The sequence below is a fragment of the Vigna umbellata genome, chromosome 11 (assembly GCF_029865625.1).
Source record: "Vigna umbellata cultivar VRB3 chromosome 11, Vumbellata_1.0, whole genome shotgun sequence".
Taxonomy (NCBI): domain Eukaryota; kingdom Viridiplantae; phylum Streptophyta; class Magnoliopsida; order Fabales; family Fabaceae; genus Vigna; species Vigna umbellata.
This window is the reverse complement of record NC_142175.1, coordinates 32,154,004-32,176,297: the sequence shown is the minus strand read 5'-3', so window position 1 is coordinate 32,176,297 and position 22,294 is coordinate 32,154,004. Positions and strand designations below refer to the sequence as shown.

General features: G+C 33.2%; 1 protein-coding gene across 1 annotated transcript; it reads right to left on the bottom strand.

Annotated features, from left to right (window-relative positions):
- Positions 1-12,355: 12,355 nt before the first annotated feature.
- On the bottom strand, positions 12,356-21,687 carry UBP7 (ubiquitin carboxyl-terminal hydrolase). The gene is made up of 18 exons (XM_047291633.2): positions 21,527-21,687; positions 20,697-20,842; positions 20,510-20,545; positions 20,309-20,416; positions 18,833-18,933; positions 18,605-18,731; positions 18,102-18,161; positions 17,944-18,011; positions 17,612-17,662; positions 15,970-16,078; positions 15,246-15,334; positions 14,676-14,745; positions 14,463-14,543; positions 14,262-14,357; positions 13,380-13,428; positions 13,149-13,259; positions 12,990-13,064; positions 12,356-12,731 (listed from the first exon to the last, which is right to left on the bottom strand). Exons 1-18 carry the CDS (start codon positions 21,534-21,536, stop codon positions 12,676-12,678), a joined length of 1,443 nt encoding a protein of 480 aa, XP_047147589.2. The 5' UTR covers positions 21,537-21,687; the 3' UTR covers positions 12,356-12,675.
- Positions 21,688-22,294: the final 607 nt, after the last annotated feature.

Below are 22,294 nucleotides of genomic sequence, written 5' to 3'. Positions count from 1 at the left end.
AAGAAGTGTAAAAGACAAAGTTACTCTTTTACCATTTCCTTTTATGTTGTTACTGTTTAGTTTCTTCAACTAAATTCTTTATAAATACATGTAATTAAATATTATAATCCGTTTTATTAACTTATTACAGTGGTTTGTGATTGAATGAGTGGAAGATTATTACATAAAGTTAAGAAGTTGGAGATTCTTTGTTCTGAAATTCAGTCTCAGGTGTGTTAGATTAGATAATCAAATTGAATACACCTTTCTTGTTATATTATATATCATTAACTAGCTTATATCTTACAGTAATTAGAAAATATTACTTCCTTTAAAGACACTGACATTCATTTATGAACATGGTTTTTTTTTTCTTCTTTTTTCCAGCACACAACTACAGGGAAAATGTCAGGTACTATGATGTATGTATGAAGTATTTATTTTCATGATACATACATACATATTCAGCTATCCTAGTTACCAAATTTTCATGATATCTTGAAAATGTTTGTTAACATCAAATTGCAGTACACAGCACTTACATATGCATAAGCGTTAACGAGGAATCTCCTTTGAACCAACTTCATCAATTTAGTACACGATCAATCTGACTCTGTCCTACACACTAAACTAAATTATAACCAAATTATTTGTAAACATCTTTCGAGTATAATGATTAATCGTTGATAGCTGTGTAGTATAATTTCTAGTTACCAGAAATTAGATGACCAGAATTTTAAAATTGTTAAAATATTATTATTATTTATATTCAAATAATGATAATACTGTTAGTAATCCAAGTTTAAATAAGAATAATAAATTCTTCAATCCTAAGTTTTTTAGAATACATTATATATTTTACTTTCTATTTATCTTTTGTTCTTGTACATACGAAACTTGTTCATAAAATGTTCATAAAAGGTTATCCTTTGTTTTTTTGTCTTTCGTTAATTTCTTAATTTCTCTCCTTATTATTTTAACTAGAAAAAAGTATAAATTAATTGTGTAGATCCTTGATATTTTAGTCTTTTCATTGTTAGGATTATGGATTAAATATCTTGCATTTGTAAAATAAGAAAGTTAAATTAATTCTTGTAAGCTAAAATGAATTTATACAGTTAAACTTTTAGAAAAAATACACACCCGTATCTTCATCTTAACACCATAAAAACATGATTTTAAGTGTATCCATTACACTTTTTCATGCACAAACAACTTCCCACTTCACTCAACATGTATACCCATTATAAAAACAACACTTTTTCATAAAATATAACCAAATATATCCCATTATATACCCCATATGATAGAAAAACGAAAATGAACATGTATACCCCTTTTTAACAACAATAACACTTTTTGAAAGGCTAGCATATACAACTCAAGGTATACCCCTTTACAACCAAGACGAAAATGAATAAGTCCCCATGCACCATTCTATCCATGCAACAACACATGAAATTTAAACATATAAGAAGAGTACATGAATCACCATGTTTTTTTGGGTCTTACAGTGTTCATTATAATGCCTATTTTAATAAATCATACAAAATTATATAATTATAGTAATTCAGGTGATTATAATAAGTATGTATTATGATTAAATCAATCAATTAAATTCTTGTATTTTACATAACTTTTTTTTTACATAATACGATAAGTAATTTATTAAATTTATAAAAATAACCAAATATTAAGTCATCATAATATATATATATATAAGTATCATGATGATATCTACATTTTGACTATTTATTTTGTAATAATATCACTATATTTCTTATTTAATACAAAACAGTATTATAATTACAGTAACTAATTAGGTTATTACCATAAATGTATATTTTGATGGAATTGATCAATTAAATCTTTAAAAGTTGCAAGAAAGTTGATTTAATATAATACTATGTTTAAATTAATAGTTTGTTACAATAAATTTCATGATTTATTATAGTGATTTTTGTATTTATTCACAATCTCCCAGGATAGATTAGATAACAGTTAAGATTTTGTTTTATGAATACTTCCTGAATCATGAATTAAAATATACCCCATGTGATTAAATATGGAAATGTCCAAAATTACCATAATTAATAATTTCTAACAATGATTAAGAACAAATCTTGCTGTATATATATATATTAAGGTGCTGTCAATAGCCTTGCACCAGTAAAAGTTACCAAGAGAAAGTTTGGAAGAAATCTTTTTTGCAGATAAAACCATGGAAAGCAATGGTGAAGCAGAAAACAGTAGTGGAAAAGTTTGTTCTCCATCATCAGAAAAGCCATCACTGATGCTGATGAAGAAGAAGAACAAGAAGAACAAGAAGAAGAAGCTTTGTTGCAGATATTGTAACAAGAAGTTCAGCAGTTTCCAAGCCTTGGGTGGACATCAGAATGCACACAAGGCAGAAAGAGCAGTAGCACAGAGAGAGAAGATTCTGAACATGGCTTCTGCATATGGCAGAACTTCATATGTTGGTGGTGTTGATTCAAACAACTGTCATGGATTGAGAGGAAAATCATGTGGGGTGTCAGAAATTTCCATGACTCATTTCAAGCCACATTTTGGACTAACACATGATCATCAATGGTCAAAGCAGTACACTTTGGATTATGTTCAAGCCACAATTCAAAAGTTGCAGACTTTGAATGATGAAGGGAGTGGATTTCATCAAGATCACATATCATATCAACCTTTAACTTTTTCTATACTTGGAGATGAAAAACCAAATTCAGAGTTGTTGTTTAATACTAGTTTATCTAATCAAGAAAAAGATTCTGCAGTGATATCTCGTAATGAAATTACAATGATGCATTATTTGAATGTCAAGAATTCAAGTGGTGATGAGAACTCTGATGAAGAAAATGGTTTTTCTGCAATGGCTGCTGGCAATGGAGTGGTGGAGGAACTTGATTTGACTCTCAAGATTGCCAATAGAGTGGTGGAGGAACCTGATTTGACTCTCAAGATTTGAATCTCAGTTGTTGTTTTTTTACTTCTGGTTTATTTTGTTCAATCAATAAATTTCATCTTTTTATTTTAGAAACTCTTTTTTTGATCTAAATCTGATGGAATTTTGATTTCTTTTTCTGTTCATACGAATTAAAGAAATGATGGATCAAGAGCTTTGCAAGAACTCACCCCTTCCTACTGATTAAACTAAACATATGTTTTATTTATATTTAATATTTATGAATTGATGGCTACTTTAAATTCTTTTCTCAGTGCATGGTAATGTTAATTTTGTACTTTTGTTTGCAAAATACAAATTATAATTTTAGTTTTTTTTTTTGCATTCCTTCATTTTATTATATTCTATACATTTTAATATAATGTAATTTATTAAAATAAATAATAACAATAATATGTGTTTTATGAGTTATTGAAATTTTAAATAGAGAAAATAAATAAATAAATCATAAAATAAAATAGATTCATCTTTTGGAATAGATATTAAATCTCAATGGTACATCTGTAACTAATTATTTAATTGATGGTTAAAGAATGTAACAATTAGATATTATAATGTGTGATATTATACTGTATTAATAGCTTACACATTACGTTTACTTATATCTTAAAAGCATTGTCTTTAATTGAAAAAAATAAAACAAGTATTTAACATTGGTTCTTGAATTGTCTTTAATATTTAATATTAACGGTCGCCGTATTAAATATTAATTTTTTTTAAAAATATGATAAACATAAAAGAGTTAATAAATAAAAATGGAATGAATTAATACATATCATATCATAGTAAGAATCATTGTTGCGTACACTAATTTTTTTAAAATGATACTTATAAATTTTCGATTTAATATTTATTTTAGTTTTTATTTTCGTAAGTTTTGTTTAAAATGATTCTTTATATTCAAAGTGATTTTTTATTTTTTTTAGACATTTAAAGTTATTTCCATTTTTATAATTTTTATTTAATTTGATATATTTTTTTCGCATCTAAATTGTTAATGGCATAGTATTTACGTGAATCATTAGTGGATGATTTGTGTTTAGAGGTGGTTGATGTGAAGGTTTCATTGTTCTTGAAACTTTTATGGTTGATTGCAATGATGATTTTCAAGTTTGATTTCACGATTGAGCGAATTTGTGGTGGTTGAACGAACATGGTGTCTTGTCGTGGTTGATTCAATTTGAGATAGTGGAGATTTATGTTTATAATTTGTGATCTTTGACTTTTTGATTTACAAGTTCCAACTCGCAATGGAGCTTCGTGTAGAGGAGGCACGAAATGGGTCGTTAGGATTTCGCTGTGGCTTTTGTTGGTGATGCGGGAAAGTGGTGGCTAATAAAAGTTTCTGCGATGGTCGTGATTGCGCAATTGGTGGCTTCGCTTTTGGTTTGGATGGCTGGCCATGGAAGTTCTCGCGATATGTAGATTTAAGGTTTTTCGCAAGTTGCTCATGAGGTTGCAATCTATGATTTACAGCTTGCTCGAAGAAGATGTTAGTTGTCTTGCGATGGTGGTACAAGGAAGAAGATGGTGGTACGTTGCGGCAACATAATAATGGAGAGGGAGAGTTCAGTGGTCAGTGATGCAGCAACGCCCGAGTCAAGAATGTTAGGAAGAAAATGAGATGGTGTATTTACTGATAACTTATATGGACACTGTGATACTAAAAATTTAGATGCCATCAGAAAAAATATCAAATTTAAATAAAAATTACAAAAATTAGAACTTTTTTTAAAGTCAAGAAAATTAAACCTAAATTTTTTGAAAACATTATTCTTTTTTTAAATATAAAATTTTATTGACTATTTTATGTCAAATCTATATGTAAGTGACATTGTTATTACTCTATTAAATGTTTGTTCTGTTTTATATTTATCTGCCTTCCATCAGATACCACAAACCAATTTACAAATATCAAAAGTTTTTTTTAGTATCTCTTATGTCGTCATAAGCACAATTATAAATAAAGCATTATAAAAATTGTGTACTATAAATATTATTTTACTTTACCAACTATAAGCATTGACAAAATATTATCACGTGCTTATACTTCTAACGTAGTCGAATACTTTTTTAATTCGATCATTGTGTCTATTGAAATATGTTGGGAAACAGCGGTATTTGTTCCCTCCTCCGTGAACCCCAAAATGGGCACTGTGCGGAAGCGTAAAAATAAAAGCGTAAGAAAAGAGAAAATTAACACTGGAAATTTTAACGTGGAAAATCCTCTCGGAAAAAACCACGGGACCTAGTCCAGAAAATTATCTCTACTATGAAAGTAGGATTACAGTGTTTTCTCTCACTCTCTGAGGATCTCTCAATAAATATCTCACCCTCTCGGATGGTATACAAAACTCACTTTCACACTCACAGTATCTTCTATTGTACTGCGTCTACACCTCTCGGTATTTCTCTCACACACACAAAAAAACTCTATTTCTCTCCTTCACCGTGGCTCTCTTTTCTTCACGGTGGTATTCTTCTTCTCTGTTGGTGTGTGTGGCTTCACTTCCCTTGCTTCTCAATTTATGGAATTGAGAAAGTGCAAGAGTCCAAAGAAGAGGATGGTAATGGTGCACTCATTTTCCGTAAAATAAGCAAGGTGGGAGACAACTTCATTTGGCTTCAACTTTCGGTGGAGTGGTAGAGAGAAAGTGGAGGGTCCCATTTTTGTTTTATTCCAACAAAACTCCCCCATAAAACAAATAAATGGGTCTTCCGTCCTTCATCCCATCTTTGCATCTTGTCTTAGTTGGAAGGTAGCATGACACCAGCACCTTGACAACAATCTTCAACCTTCTTGGTTGGTACTGATTTAGTCATCATGTCAGACCAATTCAAGTCTGTATGGATTTTCTCTATCTTCAATTTCTTCTCATCCAGCGCTTCTCGTATCCAGTGATACCGCACGTCGATATGCTTCGAGCGTGAATGGAACATGGGGTTCTTGGTCAGATGAATGGTACTTTGATTATCACAGTTCACCACATAATCATCTTGATTATGTCCTAATTCACTTAGGAAATTCTTCATCCATAACATCTCTTTAGAGGCTTCAGTCACCGCTACATACTCTGCTTCAGCAGTAGACAATGTCACACATTTTTGTAGCTTTGACTGCCAAGAAACAGCTCCCCCTGCAAAAGTAATCAGATAACCTGATGTTGACTTCCTTGAATCGACATCTCCAGCCATGTCTGAGTCTGAATATCCGATTAGCTTTAGATCTCCATTGCCAAAACACAAGCTTCTTTTGGCAGATCCTCTTAGATACCTTAGTATCCACTTAACAGCTTCCCAATGCTCCTTTCCTGGATTCGACAGGTATCTGCTCACAACTCCTACAGCATAGCCAATATCTGGCCTTGTACAAACCATTGCATACATAAGGCTACCTACGGCAGAAGAGTAGGGTACCTTGCTCATTTCTTCTTTTTCTTCTTCATTCTTTGGACATTGCGAGTTGCTAAGTTTGAAATGTCCAGCAATTGGAACACGAGCAGATTTGGCATTGTGCATGTTGAATCTTTTGAGAATCTTCTCAATGTAATCTTCTTGAGATACCCATAGCATTCTTCTAGAACGATCTCTGGAGATTTTCATTCCAAGTATCTTCTTTACTGCACCCAGGTCTTTCATTGCAAAAGACTTGCTCAATGCCTTCTTGAGAGCAGTTATTTTAATTTTGTCCTTCCCTACAATCAACATATCATCAACATACAAGAGAAGTATGATGGACTCACCATTTTCATAATGTTTCACAAACACGCAATGGTCTGCGGAGGTCTTCTTGAAATTATGTTGGATCATGAAGGAATCAAATTTCTTGTACCATTGTCTTGGAGCTTGCTTCAGACCATAGAGGCTTTTCTTCAGACGACACACCAAGTGTTCTTTGCCTGGTTCTTCAAAACCCTCTGGTTGCTTCATGTAAATTTTTTCCTCTAAGTCTCCATGTAAGAATGCTGTTTTGACGTCCAGTTGTTCAATCTCCAAGTCTAGTGTTGCTGCCAGACCGAGAATCGCTCTAATGGATGTCATCTTCACTACTGGTGAGAATATTTCATCAAAGTCTATTCCTTTCTTCTGGTTGCACCCCTTCACAACAATTCGTGCTTTGTACCTTGGGCTTGGGTTGTTCTCTTCATTCTTGAGCTTGAACACCCATTTGTTCTGTAATGCTCTCCTTTCTTTTGGTAATTCTACCAAATCATAAGTCTCATTTTCCTTTAAGGATTGCATCTCTTCTTCCATGGCTTGCAACCATTTGCCTTTGTCGTCCATCTCCATTGCTTCTACAAAGCTTTGAGGTTCACCTTCATCAGTAAAATTAACATATTCATCTGAAAAATACCTTCTTGACGGTTGCTTCTGCCTTGTTGATCGTCTCAATTGGGGTTCTTGCGGAGCATCCTCAATTGGTTGATCTTCTTCCGTCAGATTAGGTTGATCTGCTTCTTCAGCCATTTCATCAAGTTGTAACTCTGGTTCGGCTTGATGAGTCTCTCCCCCTAAGTTGTTCATCACAATAGGGCTTTGATCACTTATTAGCTTAAGTGTTGGTTTCTCCACTTTCTTGATGTCTTGGATTGTCTGATCTTCAAAGAACACCACATCTCTGCTTCGAACAATCTTTCTGTTTGCAGGATCCCATAATCTAAAACCAAATTCATCTCTTGGAGAACCAAGGTATATGCACTCTTTCGCCTTAGCATCGAGCTTTGCTCTTTCATCTTTCGGAATGTGAACAGATGCCTTACATCCGAAGACTTTCAAGTTGCGATATGAGGCCTTTTTACCGGACCATACTTCTTCTGGTATTTTACCGTTTAATGGTCTTGATGGTGATAAGTTGATCAAATCAGCTGCTGTCACCACTGCCTCCCCCCAGAATGACTTGGGAAGTTTTGCGTGAGACAACATGCTCCTGACCTTCTCGGCAATCGTTCTGTTGAATCTTTCAGCTACACCATTCATCTGAGGTGTCTTGGGAGGTACTTTCTCATGTCTGATCCCATGAGTCTTGCAATAGTACTCGAACGGACCTCTATACTCTCCACCATTATCACTTCTCAGACATTTCAACTTTCTACCAGTTTCACGTTCAACTGAGGCGTGAAACTCCTTGAAGATTCGTAGAACTTCATCTTTTCTCTTCAATGGATAGACCCACAATTTTCTAGAGTGGTCATCAATGAAGGTAACAAAATATTGAGCACCACCAAGGGACTTTTCAGATGTTGAACAAACATCTGAGTGTACAAGATCCAAAATATGCTCTTTTCTTCTTCCATTTTCAGATCTACGGAAGGACACTCTATGCTGCTTACCTGCTAAGCAGTCTTCACATAATTCAAGTGGTTGTCCTTTTATACTTTGGAGATGATCTTTCGCAAGGATCTCTAATCCTTTCTCGCTCATGTGGCCCAGTCTTTTGTGCCACAACTCCTTACTTTCTTCTTGAGCAACATTTGTCTCTCCTTTGCATATCTTTCCTTGCATGACGTACAAAGAGCCTTCCTTTTTGCCACGAGCAACAATCATGCTTCCTCGGCTAAGTTTCCATTTTCCATCTCCAAACTGGTTGTTCATTCCAGCATCATCTAGCTTACCGACTGAGATAAGGTTTAGACGCATCTCTGGTACATGTCTTACCTCCTTCAGCACAAGTTTGTTTCCATTTTCTGTCGTCAAAGTCACTTCTCCTATGCCCACAATTTTGCTTGTGACATGATTTCCCATCTTCACTGTTCCAAAGTCTCCTTTGTGATAGGATGAGAAGAATCCCTCATGAGGAGTAACATGGAAAGATGCTCCGGTATCTACTATCCAAGTGCAGTCATCAAAAGCAATATTTAGATAGTTTACCTCAGTGATAAGGAACACATTCTCATCATTTGATACCACCGCTGTTGTGGTCTTTTCCTCCAACTTCTTTTTGGGATCTACCACATCAGGGTGTACAGTTCCATTCTTCTGATCTCTCTTCAGGAATCTACATTCTGGCTTCTTGTGACCATCTTTTCCACAATAAAAGCATGTCAGACCTTTGGAACGAGACTTGAATCTTCCTCGTGACTTTTCACGTTTTCCTTTGCTTCTGTTTTCACTCCTTCCTCTATTCTCAACCACATTGGCTTCTGAGTGACTACTCGATCCCCTTTCTTTCCTTCTGGATTCTTCATTCAGTAAACTGTCTGTGATGTTATCCAGACTGAGTTTTCCATCTGGTGCTGAGTTACTGAGAGTGACCACCAACGTGTCCCAACTCTCCGGTAGAGAACTAAGGAGTAAAAGAGCTTGTAGCTCGTCATCAATCTTCATATCCGCTTTCATTAACTGGTTCACAATACCTTTGAAGGTATTGAGATGCTCGATCATATTCTGGTCGTCAGAATACTCCAACTTTACGAGTCGTCTGACTAGGTGAGCTTTGTTCCTGGGAGTCTTCTTTTGAATCATTGATTCAAGCTTTTTCCATAACTCATACGCATTGGTATAAGTCGATACATGCTCAAAGAGACTTCTGTCGATGTATTTCCGAATCATAGCCACCGCTTTACGATTCAGAATCTCCCAGTCTTTTTCGGTCTTCCCTTCCGGAATTTCCAGATTTGTGATCAGCTCATACAAATCCTTGCAGTATAGATGATCTTCCATCATCGGCTTCCAGTAGGAATAATTATCCGCAGTTAGCTTGAACATGTCTCCTTCCATCTTGAGTTTCACAGGATTTCTGACTTTTTCGAACCGGTAGCTCTGATACCACTGTTGGGAAACAGCGGTATTTGTTCCCTCCTCCGTGAACCCCAAAATGGGCACTGTGCGGAAGCGTAAAAATAAAAGCGTAAGAAAAGAGAAAATTAACACTGGAAATTTTAACGTGGAAAATCCTCTCGGAAAAAACCACGGGACCTAGTCCAGAAAATTATCTCTACTATGAAAGTAGGATTACAGTGTTTTCTCTCACTCTCTGAGGATCTCTCAATAAATATCTCACCCTCTCGGATGGTATACAAAACTCACTTTCACACTCACAGTATCTTCTATTGTACTGCGTCTACACCTCTCGGTATTTCTCTCACACACACAAAAAAACTCTATTTCTCTCCTTCACCGTGGCTCTCTTTTCTTCACGGTGGTATTCTTCTTCTCTGTTGGTGTGTGTGGCTTCACTTCCCTTGCTTCTCAATTTATGGAATTGAGAAAGTGCAAGAGTCCAAAGAAGAGGATGGTAATGGTGCACTCATTTTCCGTAAAATAAGCAAGGTGGGAGACAACTTCATTTGGCTTCAACTTTCGGTGGAGTGGTAGAGAGAAAGTGGAGGGTCCCATTTTTGTTTTATTCCAACAAAATACTATATTATATTTACAAACTTCAAACAACTATAAACAGTTAAATTATTAATGAATTGGTTAACTATAATAAATTATTTGATTTTAATACTTTTTTATTTTATATCACGTAATGGTTGTCATTTATTTCATAGTAATTATTATATCCATAATTTTCAAAGTATTTTTTATATTGTAGTTCAAAATAATATAATTAAAGTAATTAATCAATATACAAAAGTAAACATACAATGCATCTTATTATATGATAATACATATTTGATACATTATTTTCAATTCTTTTTGAATAAAATATTGTGAGAGTGTTCTATATCATTTTATATTTCATACTATTTAGTATCTTTTTTATCTCATAGACAAGTCTTTATATATATATGTGCTTGTGCAAAAAATTCAATTTCAAAATCTCAAATTATGTCGTCTAATTGGTCATCCATGGTTGAATAAATAGCTTCTTGAAATAGTTACATGTTTGACAGATCTAACCATTAACCATATCCCATCCATGTTATATAATTTATAATAAAGTCACCACAAATGAAACATATGTTTCTTAATCTTTATAGCATATAACCTTTTTTTTCCACTCAAACAATTCACATAATATCCAACATCATAAGTGAATGTTGAATTAATTCAATTTTGACCCACACTTACATTGTATGTGTTGGGGGTTGACATTAGTTGTCATATCCATGTAAATATCACTTATTTTAATCCAAAAGGTGAGATTATATTTAATAGAGAAATATTTACTATTTTATGGTTGATTAGCATGTAAAACTTAATTAATATTTATTATATTTCATGAAATTTCGATAATATTTTTTATTGGTCTTATACAAAATCAAAGCAATGACATGAAATCAATTTCAATAAAATACGTATCAAAATAATACAATTAGTTGAATTGTAGATTAAAATATATTTACTAATAAACTATTCAAAAGTGATAGTAACATCATAATTCAATATTTGACATAGTAATTATGCATTGTTTTTTTTATATAAAAGAAAATAAAAGGATAATTCAAATTGGAGATAGCAATTTCATCTTTATATTGAATCCCAAATAAAAAAAGTTTCACTCAATCCACACACTTAACAAAATTTTTATTACATAACACTTTAATCAAGGGTTTAATAAAATATATAATTTGTTGGGTTGGACACACACAATCAATATCATTACAAAAGAATCAATAGAAACAATATTAATTATTTAAAAAGTATCATAAATCATAACTATAAATGTCAAAGTTCATACTCCTATTTTCCAAAGTGCAAAAGTAAGATATAATTACATTTCTAACAAGTCAAATTAATTAGTCTTTAATAATATAACTAGAAGTCACTAATTAACCATTAATTACATAACCAAATAACTATAGCACTTAACAACTAAATTTAGTATATAATATTCCTAAATTTAATAAAATTTTAGGAATGTGTTAATACCGATTATTTAACTAACATGCAAATGATAAAATAATTGTAATTAATATATTTTTAAAGATAGAGAAAAGGTAGAGAAGTGGCAGGAAAAGAGAAAGACAGGTGAGAGAGGAATATGTTATCATCTTAATGTTTTGTTAAATACTGCCAAAAGAATTATACCACCTAAATTCACTCTAAAAAAATACAACTTCCATTGTTTAAAAATTTAAAAACTAATGTCCATATACAAACTACAATAATAAACAATATTTTAATGTCCAGAATATGTTGGAAATGAACACGCATTTTGCTTTCCTTTTCAAAATATTATCCCCTCTTACCGTCATTAATCAATACCGACAATACCGAAAAAGCATGTCAAACAATTTTAAAAAATAAAAACTTGAACAAGCTTAACATAATAACATATTATCTAGTACTGTTAAAAGAGCTCATGAAAATGATATCATCTAGCATTAGTAGTGCATTCTAAACATGATTTTTAATTTTAAAAATTAGCTATGAATTTCTCTATAATGAAAGCTCCTATTAGTATGTCAATAAAGAAGCAATTTTATAAAAGAATGTTAAAAGAGAAAACATTTCATATGAACAGGTAAAAAATGTTTGAAATTATAAAATTAAATAATTCACCTGTCATAATCAAATTAAATATGCCTATGTCATAGAGGAGGTTGATCTCGCTTTTCAAAGAAATATACTTGGCTTCAGCGTAAAACAACAGCTGCTACTTCATATTCAACTCAACTGCCTCTGGGATCCATGGCACCATACCATGCTTTAACTCAAATCCTTATACATCCTTTAAAAAATACAATACCTAAAACAAACACTGACTAACAACCACCATTTCTCACTCGCAATCCATCAATCTCCGAGGTAAATCATCAATCTGCTCTTCCTAGCAATTACACAGATACAACACGAGCCTTGTACATGATTATATACGCCATATGCCAATCACCTGGAGACAGATGACAGAATTTTTTTACGGGGTAAACATATAAACAAATTTGAAGTTTATAAAATAACGAATGCCCTTTTGATTTCCTAATCATAAAAACTAAAAAGATAATAAATTTGTTAATCCTTGAGAGAGGAATTCAAGCTACAAAGATACAAATTAAGGATAATGCTGCTAGGTTGAAATTCGGAGAGGGAAGTAGGATGGAGGAAGAAGTAAATAATATGCATGTCCGTAAATTAATTATATGATATTCACCTCCTCCAGAGAGTCTAGTGATGTCGTCTTCCACTCTTGGTTTGGGATTGTCATCGTCAAACTCAATCCATTTCCCTGCCAACAACAAAATAAATATTGTTTGAAAGAGGCCAGGACAGATGGTTAGATACAAACACAATTCTATTTCCTAAAACCAACCATTCTCTTGCTTGACCCAACCAACATAATGTCCTGAATCAGCACTTCTACCCTTGTGGGTCAACACAGCAACCAAATCATAAATTCCAGTCATCTGTGTTTCCTTTTCACCTATAGACGGAGAATGATGAAAACAAAGCAGAAAGAGAGTTAGTGTGTGTGCATAAGTGTGTTTGTATAAATTACTGGCAGCAGAAAATAAATGAGTAGCAGATCGTTGCAAGTTTTTACCCTCGTCCATGGGAACTACAGATGGCTCCCCATCAACGTTCGATGATCCCTGAATCAACAAAGAAGCAAAAACACAGAATTGTATTTATTTATGCTAACTGTAGTAGTACGTAGAATATGCAAGGGGCGTTAAATGGACTGAAATCAACTGTAATGATCGATACATAGAATCAATGTATTTCAAACCAATAAGTTTATCTGTAAAAGAAAAATTAGATGAGTTTTAACTTGGGTCGTATATACATATCCTGCTAACCAATGTCTTTCTTTTACAAGAATATAATTAAAAAATCTTCTCAAAAAACTAAACAGTTCTGTAATTTTATTTGTAAAAGAAAAAGTTGTTTTTCACCCGCATATAGGAAAAAAAGAAAAGCATTACTTGTTTGATTTAGTTTTTTAAAACAGTTTTAGTAACCAATTTGAAAAACCGATTTTTAAAATAAGTTAGGAAAAAACTCGAAAACCGCTTTAGAAAGAAAATGAAGGAAGAATGGAAATAGAAGGAGGATTTTGTCTGGCAGCAATGGAGTCCGGTTGAGAAATGGAACAAGTGGTTGAGAAAACTAAAAACAGAAAACACAATCATTTTTTAGCTGTTAAAAACAGAAAAACTAAAACAGTAATAAAAAAGTTTAGCTTTAAAAAATAAAAAAACTGAACTGTTTTTAAAAACAGTACAGAAACAAGCCCTTGGTATTCCACGGAGAATGAAATCCCCGTCACAATATTCTATTTAGGAACAGAACTCAATTCTCCACTCCAAATTCTATTGCGGATCGATGGGATGAAATTACTACTCCATGATAAGCATGGAAATCATCGAAGGGAATCACAATCACTGCATATCAAAGATGATGTTAAGTTTGGCTGTTTCCTAACCTCAGCGTCGGCCATTTTCACATCATTTTCCTTCTGAGCAGAACTTGTATCATTCACTTTCAGACCAAGCTTTTTGCCTTCCTCGTTTCTTAGGATCTAAAGGTACAATATCCAAAATGTATAAACCCACACATTATAAGCAAGCATCTTTCTTCTTACAAACAACCATAAGATTTTCATATTTAAAGACAAAAAGGATACCTGTCTAGGAGCATCCAGTTTTTTACGAAGATCATCTGAACAAAAATCATAAACATCCAACTCCAGAGGATAATCCACTTTCTGAGATAACCAAGCACAAAGGCATAATAAAATAAATTTCAGAGCAAGCAAAATCTTTGAATGATAATTAGTCAAAACCCAACAATGACCATCAAAAAAGAAAAAACAAAAGGAGAAAATAGTGAATGTTACCCGTAAAATCTTAGCTTTCTGGTTGGATTCCCTCTTCCAAAAGAAACGGACAAACTGAACAGTCAAGTACCTTGAGAAGGCAAAAGTTGAAAAGTGCACCACTCAGCAATTACCAATGAAAAATTAAAATATGACAAAAAAAGCAACCGACCTTATCTGATGAACTACTAGGCCAGTATTTGAGAACCAACTTTGTAAAACGCAGACCAATATTTAACTATAACCCATGAGACAGATCATAAGTTATACAGTAGAATCTTAACAACTCTTTCAAACAAGGTCTCATGAGTCATTACTAGTATTGTTAGTTTAGACCATCCACACGCCCGTGGAATTAGAATGTACAGCCAAAATTAGGCTGACTCCTTTTCAATAGACTGAAGAAGGATGTCTTGGCACAGTCAATGCAGAAACCAAGCCTAAATAGTAATCTTATCTAGACTCTTTATGCAAGTTATACTATCAAAGATAGCTTGTACATGTATAGCTCAAAGTGTAATCCAACTGAAATCACGTGGCATCAAAGAAAACAGTATCCAAAAAATATCATTTGAAAAGGATAATATCAACCTTGGCAGGGAATTAATGCGTGATTCCTTCAAGTATGTAGCACTACGGCCCAAAGCAGGTGAAGCCTTTTCTAACTCAGATTTTAAACCCTACAAAAGTAAGCTAGGTTAGTAGAAGCTCACAAGTGTATTCATCATAGCAAACAATATTTAATAAGATTAAACAATTTGATAGACCTAAATTAGTCAAACTATTGAATTTTCATTTAGCAGTACTTATATGAGGGGATGGAGAAAAAGCTAAGAATAATAGTAATTCTAAATTAGTAACCTGTGGCGATACCAATGGTTAATAAAGTCAACATGTTACATATTAACCACTGCATGAAGATCATTGGTTAATAAACAGGAAAAAATTTACCAATAACTTCTTTATTGTTAATTTCCTTCTGGTTTGTGTGCGCATGCATGCACAAGCGTGCTACACTCATTTGAACCAACCTAAACCGTGGCTACTTCCCACTCCCAAAAAACTCAGTCCAAAACCAAGACCTTGGCAAACCAAAAAAATGTCTTTGCGGCAGGTAACAGTGCTAGAGATAAACTATAACATACTGGTTCTCAAGAGCCAATTATTTTTCAGCAGTAGAAGGAAACACAAGTTGCAGACCAAATAAGAAAATTATAAAGTAAACTTCCAGAGCAACATATCACTGAACTTTCACTGCATAATAGTTATACATGTGTCTCGGTGTAAAGACAAAGAGAAATGGCTTAGCACTTACATGTTTAATCCCTTCATGTAAATGGTTCACCTCCTGCGATATGTGGCATTTAAGTGAATAAACAGACTCTGATTCCGAGCTTTCTTCATTACTCTCTTGACAATGAATCCTAACATGTTATCCAAAAAAAAAATGGAAAACGACCATAAATTAACAGGATGCAATTTAAGGGGCACCAATTAGCATTTTAGTATATTTAAAAAAAAATGTGCACTGTTGTCTCTATTAATCCAAAAAAAGAGTGAACTGATCAGAGTGCACCACAAAGCAAGAACTACAATGTTACACATGTAAAAAACAATTTTTTTCCAGCCAAAAGACTCAGAGTCATGGACACATAAACTATAATACAAGTCCAAACCCTCGCTAGGTTACCACTTCAAATATGAAGGGGGAGGATCAAAATTGACGCACTCATGTACTGTAGTTCATATATAAATGTGCTTTAATTACCGTTGCAGCATGGCAACCGCAACTCAAAATTCTGATTTTCTACCATGTATATGTGTAATTAAAATACCTAAAATCATATTTATAACACACACACACGAGCTTCCACAGACTCAACTCTACAGTAGTCATTCCTTGAATAAAAATATTTAAAATTTCATTCATGAGTGCTTACTGATAATTTTTTTTAAAACTTGTTAAAAATTATATTATCATAAGAATTTTCTTAGTACATGTATCTGAGGAAATTTTACTAAGATTGAGTTAGAAAATTATTTTGTAAAATTAGGGTGGTAAAGAATAAAGAGCGACAATTTAAATGTTTTAATGTATTAAAGGAATTCAATTAACGTGTCAGAATACACACAATAACCTATTTTATTTTAAATGTGCAGAAGAAGTTGAAAAATAAATCTAAACATCATTATTAAAAAATAAAATAAAATAATATCATATAATTATTAAATTTCAAATATGGGTATATGATTAACACTTACAACTGAATCATTGAAACATTTTAACTGTAAGGTATTTAAGAAAAAGGAATCCGAATATGCATTAAATAAAATATACTTTGCTATTCTTGTAAAGATTTTATTTAACCAAACCATGCATAGTAGAAAAACTAGCTTCATTTGTAAGTTGATAATAAGCAGCTTTATCTTAATTCCTAGTTGCATCAAATTCAAAAACATTGTCGGCAAACAATTTCTTCATTAGCATAGTTATCACCCTCAGGTGTTAAATAAACGTTGCCTTTATTTTTGTATTCCATGAGCTACCAACTAATAGGTTTAATTTCTAAAAGTATGATAAGTGGATAATGTGCTTTCTCTGAGAAGTACCACTGATGCAATTTGCATACAAGAGGATGACAAAGGAAAAGAAATAGCAAAAGACAATAATTGACGAGATGACAATTGAAACCTGGCAACCTCAGAGGTTAGGATAAATATAAAAAGATTCATAAAGAAGATGACAATGAGACGTCCACAGGTTAAAATCAATAAAAGAAAGAAACTACTTGCTTTCTCATATATTCAAGGAAAGCCTGTCAGATCCCTAGATTCAAATAATACCAAGAACAATGCTACAAATGAGAAAAAAAAAATTAATCTAGAGTACTTTGTGGATGTAACTAACATATTGCACATTAGTAGCCAACAATTGAAGAGAAAGCATTGGAGTGTACCTGCTAATAAGTTCTATGCCAAAGATGGCCTTCACAGCATCAAGATTTTCACTGAAAACAAAATAAATTTTATTAGATTGAATTAACATTCTGAAATCAAAGAAGTGGATGAAAAATATTGAGTAATATATTATAAATCGGGAGAGTTCGACAGATCTAGTATGCCACAGTGAGAAGTACAGAAAATGGTTATCAATACCCACTGTTTAACAATTCATTTAAATCTGACACCTTTTTCTAAACAATAAGCATTAGTTGCAAGATACTGTCACAGTTGCAACAAGATACTGTCACAGTTGCATGCAGTTCCCAATAAACATGCACAGCGTTACCTAGATCCAGGGGATCTGAGGGACTGAGAGAGTGTGTATAGAAGTTGTGTCCAACATTCTTCAGCATCCTGTTAGACATGAAAAACAAATTGGGTAAGGTAAACCAATTCACTAGAGTGGTAAAACTAATTCCATAAGCTGGTATGCAACTTATAAACCTGTTGCATGAACACTCCATTATGCAGCTGACCAAATTGAGGATATTTTTTCCGCAATACCTGGCCATTCACCGTCCCCAAAAAAGGCATGAGGCAAGCTCAGAGCAGCAAACAAATATCAAAAGAATTATGAAAACATAGCTTTTTAATGTACAATGACAAAGAATAACTAGACAGCAGAAAAGCCCTAAAATAAAAGTAGCCAAAGATAAACATCAATAAATTCCTAAATCACATTCTAAAAGTGAAGACCCTCCACTTTGGATGGTAATTTCAAAAGGAAGTCATGAATATATTGACCACAAAAAATGGGCATACATAAACATTTCGATACAGAAACTAATATATACATCAACCAGCACTCCCAATTCTGCGTGCTACTGTAACATTTCAAAAAAAAATTGAAAAAAAAGGTCTTCTCACCCACAAACATGTTACAGAGATAAATAATTTTTTAAAGATGAACAATTAGTTATGTAATGAACACTATAAATATAATGTACCATCCAAAATTGCATTGGCGCCACAGGCTTGACACTTTTATCAAGCTCATTGAATAAGTCACGGGTTGCAATGGTCAACATATGAGAAGATGGATCCACGTCATTGTTTCGTTCTGAATGTGAGTACCTGATTCCAAGAAAGTTCATAAAATATTCATCATATTTCATTGTCTGCCTCAAAAATGCAACAAATAAAATGTAAATTCTTACTCCTTGAAAAAGACTTACTTAATCAAAGATGACTTTAACTCAGGCACAGAATGAAGGCATTGCAATGTTGAGTTCATATAACATGTATTTCCCAAATTGAAAAGACCAGCCGTGTGTCCCTGGGAAAATCAATCCATCACACAGGCCCCACCCACCCCCAGAGGAAAGAGGAAAAATAATCAAATGCTAAAACAAACAAAAAAATGAGTACGACTCAACCAAACTAAAGAAGAAAATAAACAAATAAAAGATGTTAAATTAAACATCCTTCACACAAGTGAAAACATGGCACAGCTGAAACTAGTCATTCAATGATAATAAATTAACTCCATCAGTGTTTCATCCTTTCAGGACTGAATTGCTGCTATTTTATAGATAAAAGTGATGGCAAAATGTGAAACCCAAGGACCAATTTTATATCACTAAACTCAGAATATCTCCTAAAAAGATTTCTGTAAAAAATAGTCATTCAATTATAATAACTCACTTAGTGTTTCATCCTTTCAAGATAAAATCACTGCCATTTTAAGAACCAGTGTGATGGGAAAATGTGAGACTTGAGTATCAACTTGATGCATGTTATCAAGAACCGATTTGATATTTTGTTTAAATGGATGACCAATGCAATGCCATGTATATCTTTAGAGGACCGGACATAGGAACCCAAGACCAATTGAACAAGAGATCAAACACAAGAATATCTTCAATCTAATGAACTTCTATTGAGAAATAAAACACAAAATATGACATTCAAGTACCACCTTGATTCAGTTATCAAGAACTGATATGATGTTTTGTTTAAATGGATGACCATGCAATGCCATGTATATCTTTAGAGGACCAGACATAAGAACCCAGACCAATTGAACAAGACCTGGATATCTTCAACCTAAACTTCTATTGAGAAAGAAAACACAAATTTGATATAGACAAGACAGTAAGGGTCCATTTAAGCTTTAAAAAATTGATTTTATGTCGACTTCCTTGCTCATAAGCTACTATTTTTAAGTTTCTGAGCTAATCCTCAAATTAAACAACTCAAAATGATACCTCATGCATTGTTTAACATGCTCAGGCTTCTCATCCATCTCCCAAGATGGTCCGTGGAAGAAAAATGTGATAGGTAAGAGATGAGAACCGTGCTGAATTGTTTCTTTTCAAATCAAATCACAGGGAAGGTTAGCTAGAGTTTTTAAGAGAAGAATAATAAAAATGAAGACAGAGGGGCTATTGTCGATCTGTTTCCCAGTTTCACGGTTGGGTTATTGGAAAGGATTGACTTTTAAATTTGAACTAAAGGAAAAAACTATTAGCCTTATGTGCTCTATAAATGACTGATAACACAAGGAAAAAATACAAGAGTAATATATTAAATATCAGTTAAGATACTTATAAATCATGTCCGTTACTTGAGAACTACCACTACTATAAAAATTACAAACACAGATATTTTGCAGTTCATCAACTAGGGCGTGTGTAAGAGTTCAAACTTACAACAGCAACTACTTGCTCTTCTTCAGGGAGATCTTCAACAAAAACAGTTCCCTTCTCTGGAGACTTCACTATTTCATCAGCTGTACCCATCATCATTAGCTTTTGACCCTGAAAACAGGAGATTTTGTGGATCGATTAAATGTAAGAAAACATGAAACGTAGAAGAACGGTATTGCAAAAACACATGCTAGCATTGCTAACCTCTTTCACTCCTAATGTTGACCAATCAGCGTCATCCTGCATTGCAAGATGAAATCAAAGGAAGAAAAAAGCTTCGAAACAACTTCATTCTTGGTTATTGTTAAGATCTTTTTAAAAGACCTACTAAGATTAGCCTAAGTTTTCTTTTTCTCATTACTTAAAGTAATCACTTCAACAATCTATTTACCTTCAAAAGACCACCCTTGACCATAATCTTTTGTCTTTCAGGAGGCACACCAGTCAAATCGTACAATTGGCATTTAAAGACGTAAGGAGACTGGGTAGTGTCAATTTCCACTTCTTTGAAAATCTCTTTTTGCCATTTTACAGTTACTGCAGAGAAAAAATCAGTAGAGTATCAGAATGATAAAATCAGATAAAAGAAAACAGCAGTCCACAAGGCAGCACTGCAATATATCAGTTAACGGAACCCGAAATCGTACGGAAAACCAGGACTATCCGTTTATCGCTAGCATTCCATCAGCTTAACGATAACATCCGTTAAGAGATGTAAAACGAGGAAAACATCCATGCAGAGTGAAAAATATTTAAAACCAGCTACCCAGCGTAACTTCTTCACTGCTCCTATAGCATAGTTATACTTCAAAAGAAGTTGAATGCAGCTACCTCTCCATTTTCGAAAGTTCCAATAAACCAAAAAAAAAACATTTGAATATCGATAATAAGTCAGTAACAAAGTTCCCCGAACGAACCGCCAAACATGAAAGCAAATATAACACTGAATCATCCTAGCTTACACAGAACAGATTAATTTTAAGAAAAAAACCATAAATCAAGCTCAAAAGGCAACATCCCATCCGAATTCCAAATGAAAGCAAATTCTTTATCTCTCTAACACAAACCCTAAATTACGAGCGCCGCATCTCTCTGAATTGGAAAACGCAGCAGAAATCGAAAAAAACAGCAGCATATAAAATTGGAAAAGAAGGCAACGAATGCACAGAGAAGAAAGGAACAGTGGCTTGCGGGAAATGGAAGAGAGAAACGGTGCGAGACCTGTAATCATGACTGCAGAAGGATCGAGGAGGGAAGAGAGAGTGAGATGAAGAAGAAGCAGAGAAGAGGTTGGCTTGAAGAAAGGGCAAAGGGAAAGGAATTGAGGCCTTTCTCTTGTTGGTGTTTGGGGGCTTATATTTGGGGCGAGAACACTCTCTGGCCCACTTCTTTTTGCTCCTGTTCGACGAACCTTACCCAACCCCACCAGACTCTTCTTAAATCAACCTTCCCAAAAACATTCACGAATTTTTAGTACCTCCTTAAAATACTTATTTTTATACAATTATTGTTAAAACTTAAAATTAATATCTTTTTAATATATACATTATGTTTTTACGTTTATAATTAATCAATTTACTTGTCACAAAAAGTTTATTTTTAATTATATCTTGTTTTCACCAAATTTGGCTGAGGTTTCTTCCAAGATTATAAGACTCTCTTATCGTCCTTTGTTAAAATTTTCAAGTTTAAAAAAAAATGGACTAATTAAACCTATTTATCGATTCAATAGAAGCCCAAAGAGATGAATTGAATAGGATCCTAAATAATGAGAGATATGTGAAAAACAGGTTTCATTACGTCTATTCTTAATCCTAAATAGAATGGACGTAGAAATCTATATGTAAACATAGTATCTATTTAGATACGCTCAAATGAACCCTATATAACCCCATTTCGGGATCGATGTAAGATTTATATGTAAAAGACTTTTATAGTTAAGTTAGCAAGAGTATATATAACTAATATATATTTTTAATAAAATTATTT

What these genes read in the sequence shown, in the direction of transcription:
- UBP7 (XM_047291633.2), bottom strand. An exon ending in TCAAGGGTGGTCTTTTGAAG is followed by an intron (nt 20,546 to 20,696) that starts GTAAATAGATTG and finishes CTTGCAATGCAG; the next exon opens with GATGACGCTGATTGGTCAAC. An exon ending in TTAAAGTCATCTTTGATTAA is followed by an intron (nt 18,732 to 18,832) that starts GTAAGTCTTTTT and finishes TCTTGGAATCAG; the next exon opens with GTACTCACATTCAGAACGAA.